The sequence below is a fragment of the Hordeum vulgare genome, chromosome 6H, assembly GCF_904849725.1.
Source record: "Hordeum vulgare subsp. vulgare chromosome 6H, MorexV3_pseudomolecules_assembly, whole genome shotgun sequence".
NCBI lineage: Eukaryota > Viridiplantae > Streptophyta > Magnoliopsida > Poales > Poaceae > Hordeum > Hordeum vulgare.
In genome coordinates this window covers 412,252,404-412,263,848 of record NC_058523.1, presented here as the reverse complement: position 1 = coordinate 412,263,848, position 11,445 = coordinate 412,252,404, and the positions used below count along the sequence as shown (strand labels likewise).

Here is an 11,445-nt window from a genome sequence, read left to right as displayed (position 1 = left end):
TCATCTATAATTCTTGCAATAGGAGAAGTGCTTGGTTTTGGGTTCATACCGTGCGGTTTCCTCACCCAGTGACAGAAAGGGTAGCAAGGCACGCATCGTGTTGTTGCCATCAAGGGTAAAAGATGGGGTTTATATCATATTGCATGAATTTATCCCTCTACATAATGTCATCTTTCTTAAGGCGTTACCTGTTTGTTATGAACTCAATACACTAGATGCATGCTGGATAGCGGTCGATGTGTGGAGTAATAGTAGTAGATGCAGAAAGTATTGGTCTACTTGTCTCGGACATGATGCCTATATGTATGATCATTGCCTTAGATATCTTCATGACTTTGCGCGATTCTATCAATTGCTCGACATTAATTCGTTCACCCACCGTAATATTTTCTATCAGGAGAGAAGCCTCTAGTGAACACTATGTCCCCCGGGTCTACCTCACATCATATATTCAGATCTACAAAAATACCAAAAATACTTTGTTGCACTTTTCACCTTCAGATCTCACCTTGCAAATAATCATTAAGGGATTGACAACCCCTTTATAGCGTTGGGTGCAAGTTTGTTTGTTTTTGTGCAGGTACATTGGTGCCTCATCTTGATACTCCTACTGGATTCATACCTTGGTTCTCAAACTGAGCAAAATACTTATCGCTACTTTGCTGCATCACCCTTTCCTCTCCAAGGGAAAAACCAATGCAATCTCAAGAGATAGCATGGCGCCGGTGACGATGAAGATCATGTCGGTGCTTTGGTGATGGAGATCAAGAAGCACAAGATCATGGCCATATCATGTCACTTATGAATTGCATGAGATGTTAATCCTTTTATGCACCTTATCTTGATTAGAACGACGATAGCATTATAAGGTGATCCCTCACTAAATTTCAAGATAAAATTGTGTTCTCCCCGACTGTGCACCGTTGTGACGTTTCGTCGTTTCGAGACAACACGTGATGATTGGGTGTGATAGGCTCAATGTTCACATACAGCGGGTGCAAAACAGTTGCAGACGCGGAACACTCGGGTTAAATTTGACGAGCCTAGCATGTGTAGACATGGCCTCGGAACAGGAGAGACCGAAAGGTCGAGCATGAATCGTATAGTTGATATGATTAGCATAGAGATGTTTACCATTGAAACTACGTTCAACTCACGTGATGATCGGATTTGAGTTAGTGAATTTGGATCCTGCCACACTCAAGTAACTAGCAGGATGTCTATTTGAGTGGGAGTTTATTAGTAATTTGATTAGTTAAACTCTAATTATCTTGAACATAGTCTAAGTCCACTTTGCAATATTTTATGTTGTAGATCAATGGCTCACGCAGTTAAACATGAGAATGGTTATTGAAAAACCGAGTGTAACGGTTCGGTTCTTTCTTTGGGTTTGACTGGTTCAGATTTTATTGGGTTGAGATTTTTTTAGTTTGTTTTTGGTTTGGGTATGTGGAGAAACCAGTTTGGGTATAGTTGGTTATGGGTTTAAATGGTTTGGTTATTAGCGGTTATAAACTATGGGTCCAAACCGGTTTTTATGCATTGGTTATATGCAATAATCAACGACGACCGAGAACGAGTATCTTTGATCCGCGTGCATGTTGTAATGCACTATGTAATTATGTATTATGGGGAAACAACAGATGAAAATCGGAAGTGTTTTCTTGTTCTTTCGCTAAGCAATTTGGTTTTAATACACTTGTTAGTGAGCTTTTCAACCATGGACATGTTCTTTTTGCCTCTTACTGTGTATTGACTGTATCTCAAGGATTACTTTATTTCTAAACCGTTGTATAGGCACTTATGCCTTTTCTATCTCATTTGTTTCTTAACATGTCAATTTGTGTAACCATATGTACATTAAAGCAAACCCATGGTTATGTACTGGGTTTAAACCCACGGTTATGTTTTGGGTGGACAAAATAATGGGTTTGGTTTTGGTTGGGCTAAAATTGACACTAAATGGGTATGGTTCAAGTATGGTTTTGAGAGATAAATGAATGGGTATGGTTCAAGTATGGTTCAAGTATGAAACCATTCTCAGGTTTACACGCAGTAGAAACCCTGAATTTCAATACGTTCCTAGAGAAAGCTAAGCTGAAAGATGATGGTAGCAACTTTGTAGAGTGGGCTCGTAATCTTAGGCTCATCCTACAAGCTGGGAAAAATAATTATGTCCTTGATGCTGCGCTAGGAGATGAACCACCCGCTACGTCTGACCAAGATGTTTTGAACGCTTTGCAATCACGCAAGGAGGACTACTTAGTAGTTCAATGTGCAGTCTTGTATGGCTTGGAACCGGGACTTCAGCGACACTCTGAACATCATGGAGCATATGAGATGTTCTAGGAGTTGAAGTTTATCTTTCATAAGAACGCCCGGATCGAGAGGTACGAGACCTCCGATAAATTCTATGCTTGCAAAATGGAGGAGAATTCGTCTGTCAGTGAACATGTGCTCAAAATGTCTAGGTACTCAAACCGTCTAGCTGAGCTAGGGATTGAACTCCCACAAGAGGCTATCACTAACAGAATTCTTCAATCACTGCCACCTAGCTACAAGAGCTTTGTGTTGAACTATAACATGCAAGGGATGAACAAGTCACCCGGTGAGTTATTCGCGATGCTGAAAGTTGTAGAGTGAGAACTCCGGAAAGAGCATCAAGTGTTGATGGTCAATAAGACCACTGGTTTCAGGAGAAACGGGGAAGGCAAGAAGGGTAGCTCCAAGAAGGGCGGCAAAACTATTGCTACTCCGACGAAGAAACCCTAGGCTGGACCTAAGCCGGAAACTGAGTGCTATTATTGCAAGGGGATGGGTCACTGAAAGCGCAATTGCCCCAAGTATTTGGCTGATAAGAAGGCGGCTAACGCCAAACCAGCTATATGTGATATACATGTTATTGATTTGTACCTATCCAACTCTCATAGTAGTGCTTGGGTATTCGATACCGGTTCTGTTGCTCATATTTGTAACTCGAAGCAGGGACTGCAGAATAAATGAAGGCTGACGAAGGATGAAGTGACGATGCGCGTGGGAAATGGTTCCAAGGTTGATGCAATCGCCGTCGGCACACTGTCACTTCCGTTACCATCAGGATTAGTTCTGAACTTAAATAATTGTTATTTAGTACCTACGTTAAGCATGAACATTATATCTCGATCTTGTTTATTGCGAGACGGTTACTCATTTAAGTCAAATAATAATGGTTGTTCTATTTTTATGAGTAATATCTTTTATGGTCATGCACCCAATGTGAGGGGTTTGTTCATATTGAATCTTGATTGTGATGACACACATATACATAACATTGAGACCAAAAGTTGTAGAGTTAACAATGATAGCGCCATATTTTTGTGGCAGTGCCGCTTAGGTCATATTGGTGTAAAGCGCATGAAGAAACTCCATGTTTATGGGCTTTTGGAGTCACTTGATTTCGAATCACTTGACACGTGCGAACCATGCCTCATGGGCAAGATGACTAAGACTCCGTTCTCTGGAACAATGGAGTGTGCAAGTGACTTATTGGAAATCGTACATACTGATGTGTGTGGTCCGATGAGTGTGGAGGCGCGCGGCGGATATCGTTATTTTCTCACCTTCACTGATGATTTGAGTAGGTATGGATATATCTACTTGATGAAGCACAAGTTTGAAACGTTTGAAATGTTCAAGCAATTTCAAAGTGAAGTTGAAAATCATCGTAACAAGAAGATCAAGTTCTTACGATCTGATCGAGGGGGCGAATATCTGAGTTTCGAGTTTGATGCTCACTTAATACAATGTGGAATCATTTCACAGTTGACACCGCCTGGAACACCACAGCGTAATGGTGTGACCGAACGTCGTAATCGTACTTTGTTAGATATGGTGCGATCTATGATGTCTCTTACCAATTTTCCGTTATCGTTTTGGGGTTATGCATTAGAGACAGCTGCATTCAATTTAAATAGGGCACCATCAAAATCCGTTGAGACGACTCCATATGAGCTATGGGATGGCAGGAGGCCAAAGTTCTCGTTTCTTAAAGTTTGGGGATGTGATGCTTATGTCAAAAAGCTTCAGCCTGAAAAGCTGGAACCCAAAGCGGAAAAGTGTGTCTTCATAGGTTACCAAAAATAGACAGTTGGGTACACCTTCTATCTCAGATCCGAGGACAAAGTGTTTTTTGCCAAGAACGGAGCTTTTCTTGAGAAGGAGTTTCTCTCGAAAGAATTGAGTGGGAGAAAGATAGAACTTGATGAGGTTGTAGAACCTCTGCTCCCTCTAGATGGTGGCGCAGGGCAAGGGGAAACCCCTATCGACGCAACACCGGTTGAGGAGGAAGCTAATGATGATGATCATGAAGCTTCGGATCAAGTTACTGTCGGACCTCGTGGGTCGATAAGATCAAGTACTGCTCCTCAGTGGTACGGTAATCCTGTCTTATCTATCATGTTGTTAGACAACAATGAGCCGGCAAATTATGAAGAAGCTATGGTGGGCCCGGATTCCAACAAATGACTGGAGGCCATGAAGTCCGAGGTAGGATCTATGTATGAAAAAAAAGTGTGGACTTTGGAAGTATTACTAAAGGTCGCAAGGCTATTGAGAACAAATGGATCTTTAAGAAGAAGACGGACGCGGACGGTAATGTGACCGTTTATAAAGCTCGACTTGTGGCAAAGGGTTTTTCACAAGTTCAAGGAGTTGACTACGATGAGACATTCTCACCGGTAGCGAAGCTTAAGTCCGTCCGAATCATGTTAGCAATAGCTGCATTTTTCGATTATGAAATCTGGCAGATGGATATCAAAACGGCGTTCCTTAATGGTTTTCTTAAGGAATAGTTGTATATGATGCAACCTGAAGGTTTTGTCGATCCATAGAATGCTAACAAAGTATGCAAGCTCCAGCGATCCATTTATGGACTAGTGCAAGCATCTCAGAGTTGGAATAAGCGCTTTGATGAGGCGATCAAAACATTTGGGTTTATACAAGTTGTTGGAGAATCTTGTATTTACAAGAAAGTGAGTGGGAGCTCTGTGGCGTTTCTAATATTATATGTGGATGACATATTGCTGATTGAAAACAATGGGGAGTTTTTAGAGAGTGTAAAGGATTACTTGAACAAATGTCTTTCAATGAAAGACCTAGGAGAAGATGCTTACATATTAGGCATTAAGATCTATAGGGATAGATTGAGGCGCCTAATAGGACTTTCACAAAGCACATACCTTGATAAAGTTTGGAACAAGTTCAAAATGGAACAGTCCAAGAAGGGGTTCTTGCGAGTATTACAAGGTATAAAGTTGAGTAAGACTCGGTGTCCAGTGACCGCGGAAGATAGAGAAAAGATGAGTACGGTCTCCTATGCTTCTGCCATAGGGTCTATCATGTATGCAATGATGTGCACAAGACCGGTTGTCAGCGTGGCCATAAGTATGGCAGACAAGTTTCAAAGTAATCCAGGAGTGGATCACTGGACGACGGTCAAGAATATTCTGAAGTACCTGAAAAGGACTAAGGAACTGTTTCTCGTTTATGGAGGTGACAAAGAGCTCGTCGTAAAAGTTACGTCGATGCAAGCTTTGACACTGATACGGATGACTCTAAGTCTCAAACCGGATACGTATTTATTCTTAATGGGGGTGCGGTAAGCTGGTGCGCGGTAAGCTGGTGCAGTTCCAAGCAAAGCGTCGTAGCAGATTCTACATGTGAAGCGGAGTACATGGCTGTCTCGGAGGCAGCTAAGGAGGGTGTCTGGATGAAATAGTTCACGAGGATCTTGGAGTTGTGCCGAGCGCACTAAATCCAATAACACTGTTCTGTGACAACACTAGTGCCATTGCTCTAGCAAAGGAACCAAGGTTTCACTAGAAGACCAAACACATCAAACGACGCTTCAACCTCATCCGTGACTATGTCGAAGGAGAGGACGTAAATATATGCAAAGTGCACACGGATCTAAATGTTGCAGATCCGCTGACTAAACCTCTTCCATGAGCGAAGCATGATCGACACTAGAACTGTATGGGTGTCAGATTCATTCCAATGTAAATCGCATAGCGATGTGAGACTAGATTATTGACTCTAGTGCAAGTGGGAGACTGTTGGAAATATTCCCTAGAGGCAATGATAAAAAAGTTTTTATTATATTTCCTGTTTCAAGATAACCGTTTATTATCCATGTTGTAATTGTATTGAATGAAAGCATAGATACATGTGTGGATATGTATAGACAAAATAATGTCCCTAGTAAGCCTCTAGTTGACTAGTTAGTTGATCAAGGATGGTTAAGGTTTTCTAACCATATGCAAGTGTTGTCACTAAATGACTGGATCACATCATTAGGAGAATGATGCGATGGACAAGACCCAAATTACAAACGTAGCATTTGATCGTGTCATTTTGTTGCTATTGTTTTCTGGTTGTCAAGTATTCATTCCTATGACCATGAGATCATGTAATTTACTGACACCGGAGGAATACCTTGTGTGTATCAAACGTCGCAACATTACGGGGTGACTATAAAGGTTCTCTACGGGTATCTCCGAAGGTGTCCGTTGAGTTAGCATGCATCAAGACTGGGATTTCTCACTCCGTGTGACGGAGAGGTATCTTGGGGCCCACTCGGTAATACAACATCACATATAAGCCTTGCAAGCAATGTGACTGAAGTGTTAGTCACGGGATCTTGTATCACGGAACGAGTAAAGAGACTTGCTGGTAACGAGATTGAAATAGGTATAGAGATACCGACGATCAAATCTCAAGCAAGTAACATACCGAAGGACAAAGGGAATGTTATACGGGATTATATGAATCCTTGGCACAGAGGTTCAACCGATAAGATCTTCGTAGAATATTTGGGATCCAACATAGACATCCAGGTCACGCTATTGGATATTGGTCAGGGAGTGTCTCAGGTCATGTCTACATATTCTCGAACCCACAGGGTCTGCACACTTAAGGTTAGGTGACGTTTCGGTATAGTTGAGTTATAGGTGTTGGTAACCGAAGGTTGTTCGGAGTCCCGGATGAGATCACGGACGTCACGAGGGTTTCTGCAATGGTCCGGAAACGAAGATTGATATATAGGATGGTTTCAATTGGTCTCCGGAAAGATTTCGGGCATTACCGGGAGTGTACCGAGAGTGACGAATGGGTTCCGGATCTTCACCGGGAGGGGCCCACCCACCTGGTAGTGACCTTGGTGGCCCAGGGGTGGCGCACCAGCCCTTAGTGGGCTGGTGAGGCCAGTCCAAGAGGGCCATGTCGGCTAGGAAGAAAAAACCAAAGAGAAAAAAAAAGAGGGAGGTGGGAAGGGAGAGGAGGACTCCTCCTTACCCAAACCGAATTGGAGTTGGAGTCCTTCTCTCCCCTTCGGCCGGCGCCCTAGGGGCTCCCTTGAGCCCCAAGGCTAGCCCCTCCCCTCCTCCTATATATAGTAGAGGTTTCAGGGTTTTTGAGACAGAACTTTGCCACGGGAAACTCAAACCTATACCTCGTAGTCCTCCCTCTAAATCAGATTTCTGCGGAGCTCGGGCGGAGCCCTACACGATAAGATCATCACCATCACCGGTGCGCCGTCACGCTGCCAGAGAACTCATCTACTTCCCCGTCTCTCTTGCTGGATCAAGAAGGCGGAGATCGTCATCGAGTTGTACGTGTGCTGAACGCGGAGGTGACGTCCGTTCGGCGCTAGATCGAAACAGGTCGTGGGACGGATCATGAAGACGTACCACTACATCAACCGCGTTTCTTAACGCTTCCCGCTTAGCGATCTACAAGGGTATGTGGATCCGATCTCCCTCTTGTAGATGAACATCACCATGATAGGTCTTCGTGTGCGTAGGAATTTTTTTGTTTCCCATGCAACGTTCCCCAGCAGTGCATGCGGTGGATAAGATGGGTTCGCTAGAAGCAGCAACACCGAGTGGAAGAAGGGTGGGTTGTGCACGAGGATGTAGAGGTGATGTGATGTGATCTGGTGACAGCTAGGTTTACCGACGCCTCCAATATATAGGCTTTCGTAGTAGGTAGATATCGGCTTGACCGACGCTAGAGTCACAAAGATCCCATGGATCCGACGTCTTGGATACCTAGCGCGCCACGAAAGACGGGGATTCGAAGGCCTGCTCTCTCGTACAGTCATGCATGCGGGGAATAAGATAGGCTTGCGAGAAGCATCAACAACGAGCGGAAAGTCGGTGGATTGTGCGCGAAGAGGTAGAGCAGATATGATGTGGTCTGGTGACAGCTAGGGTTAGCAACACCTTAAATATATAGGTGATTGTAGTAGGTAGACGTGGGCTGGACTAACGCCCGAATCGGCAACAACCCTTGGGTACCTAGCGCGTCCATTAATGAATCGTATTGTGAATGAATTATCTATTTCTGATCGGCTAAAATTAATCACACGCATGACATAGGTCTAAACTCGACTTGTCGAGGAAACCCGACACAAGTGTGCGAGGCGGGCGGGAAATGAGGATCACATGGGAATCACTCCTCTTGCCATACTCCAATAACATGCGAAAGGGGATTCCTTTAAGGGGGCTAAAAATTTATTTACTTGGGCATGGTACTAAAGTTTCCACCACCTTCCTTCCATGACACCCATTTAGCCTTTTGAGATTTTTCTAAGGATCTAATTCCATCTATATTTCAGTAGGATGTCCATTTACTTTGCACCATAGTGTATTAAGTAATAACTTACAAGTTACAGTATTTTGGAGGTACTTTACAACATAGGTCTATAGGTGTGATTTTATGTGTTCAAACCAAATATCTAAGTTGATATTGCTGGTCAAACTTTTCAAAGTTTGGCCGAAATAATGTCCAGCAGTATGACCTTTTTCTGAAGCTGGAGGGAGTTTTTTTAAGGGTGAAACTGGGCGGAGTTCTTTTTAAGGGTGAAACTGGAGGGAGTTGAATTGGTTGTAATTCATTTTTTGGAAGATTTTGTAAAGCTATATGGTGCAAAGACAGCTGCATGCTGCGACAGGACTAATAAAGCTTGTTTAATCGCTCAAAAACAATGCTCGTGAGTTAGTATTCAGTTCCGAAAGGCCAACACGCTGGCCTCACGCCTTCACCATTCGATTCCCCGCTTTGTTTTTGCTTTACACGTTGCTCCCTCCGCCTCATCTGCTCATCATAAAAACTCCCACTTCCTTCCCTCGTAACGCACCACTCACCTCACCTCCTCACGCTCTCGCTCGCTCATCACTCCCCAACTACTAACTCCACCACCAGCAGCAGGCAGCAGCTAGCGCGCGGCAGCCATGGGCGCCACGGAGGATTCCTCCTCCGGCTCCGAGACGACCACCTCGTCCTCGGTGGAGGCCCTGGCCTCGCCGCCGTCCCCGACGGCCACCACCGCGTCGTCCAAGAAGAAGCGGGCGCGCAACGACGGGCGGCACCCGACGTACCGCGGGGTGCGCATGCGGAGCTGGGGCAAGTGGGTGTCGGAGATTCGGGAGCCCCGCAAGAAGTCGCGCATCTGGCTCGGCACCTTCGCCACCGCGGAGATGGCGGCGCGCGCGCACGACGTGGCCGCTCTCGCCATCAAGGGCCGTGCCGCGCACCTCAACTTCCCCGACCTCGCCCACGAGCTCCCGCGCCCGGCCACCGCCGCGCCCAAAGACGTCCAGGCGGCCGCCGCGCTAGCCGCCTCCGCTGACTTCCCGGCCTCTGCCACTGCCACTGCCAATGCCGGCGCCAAGAACCCCGACGGCCCGGAACCCAACGCCGCCTCTGCGTCGACACCGCCGGACACAGCCGAGGACGCGCTGTTCGACCTCCCCGACCTCCTCTTCGACCTCAGACACGGCCCTCCGTCCTGCCAGGTCTCGTGCGCTTCCACGTGGGACGACGACGTGGCCTTCGCCGGCCCCGGCGCCGGCGTGTTCCGCCTGGAGGAGCCGCTGCAGTGGGAGTATTGAAAACCCGCCCGGTCGCCGCCGCCGCCGCTGCATGCATGTGTGGCTCGTAGATGGTCGTTACCACATCGGACCAGAAATCATGTCGAAACGATCGGTGAACCAGCGCTGCGTTTGCCTTTACTAAATTTAGGAGTCGGGCCATGTACAAATTGGGGTTAGCCCTGTGTTCTTTATCGTATTTGCTTTGCGTGGATTGTGGGGCAAGAATATGTTTGTTTGTGCAATTAACAACGCATCTCTTCCTTCCTTCTTTCTTTCTTTCCTTCTTTCTTTTAGGGCGCGCTAGTGGTAAAGGCGATCGGTGGAGCGGGATTTGTTGGACTAATGCGGCACGAAATGCTTTAAGGATGGATGCAGCTTTTAAATTACGGCGATATTCGACTGGCTAGCCCTGTCCTTTCACTCCACTGATCCGGCACAAAGCGCCGGCAGCAATCATGCATTCAACCTCGATCCGATATTCCCGCAGATTAAATTTATCTTCTCTTTTCATATGATATGAGGCTGGAGCTACATGTTCTTATTCGCCCTTGGGAAAATTACGTGTCCTTTTACAATTTCAGCCCTTACAAATTAGAAAGAGCTGGAACCAGTTGGAAATATCACGCGCTCAGCTCAGCTCAGCTCAGCTTGCGAGTAAGTACAGTACGTAGTACGTAGGGCTGTAGCGAGCCGGCCAGGAGGGGGAGAGCGATAGCGACGTGGACTGTACAAAAAGCGGGGCTGCTCGTTGTAAACTCGGGAAGAGAAGGAGAGATCCGTGCCTGTATCGCGCGATCGGTCGCCATCGTCTCGCTGGGCCGGACGAGCGTGCGTACGGGCGGGCTGGGTCGCTGGCTCGGTGGTGGAATTTTTGGGCTCGTCCGCTTCGTCGGGAGGCCGTTGGGTTGGCGTGGATCGCCCGTCGCTGACATGCATGGGAGGGACAGCGGAGTGGTTGCGCGCGTGTAAATGGCGCCATGTTTACGTACGTTTTGGCCCTGACGCTTGCCTGCCTTGTGGCTTGGGTGGGGAGAGCGTCGTACCGCGAGGATAAGGCGAGATCCCGAGCCGGTGCCTCCCCTCCCTCCTCCTCGATGCCCCGTCGCCGTGTGAGTTATTGCGAGTGACGCCTTCGACCGTCGTGGAGGACAGTGCGTGCGTGCGTGCGTGCCAGTGTGTGGGATATAGCTGTACAAGTGTGAGGTGGATGCACGAGTCGAGAGCGCTGCGCTGCCATGCCACGGACGGGACGGAGGCGATGCGTGATGGCTGTGGTGTACGACTAGGACAACTAGCTTTCTTTTGGAGAGGGAGAGCACTGCTAGTAGTACAACTCTACTAGTAGTATTTCATTTCGGTGATGGAGCACGTCTGTTCAGGACTACGGACAAAGACTAAGCTTGTTGACCATCGTCCGTGTTAGCGGGGATTGGATCCTTGTTTTCAGGTTTTCCTAACTTATTCGGCCATGCGTTATCAACGTGTTCCCTCGGGGGGGAGGCTTCTACTTCTACATCACATTTTTAGATAAGGG

At 46.6% G+C, this 11,445-nt stretch overlaps 1 protein-coding gene across 1 annotated transcript; it reads left to right on the top strand.

Annotated features, from left to right (window-relative positions):
• Positions 1–9,127: 9,127 nt before the first annotated feature.
• Positions 9,128–10,175, top strand: LOC123402106 (ethylene-responsive transcription factor ERF038-like). The gene has a single exon (XM_045095985.1). The coding sequence runs from the start codon at positions 9,270–9,272 to the stop codon at positions 9,927–9,929; it is 660 nt and encodes a 219-aa protein (XP_044951920.1). The 5' UTR covers positions 9,128–9,269; the 3' UTR covers positions 9,930–10,175.
• The last annotated feature ends 1,270 nt before the right edge of the window (positions 10,176–11,445 follow it).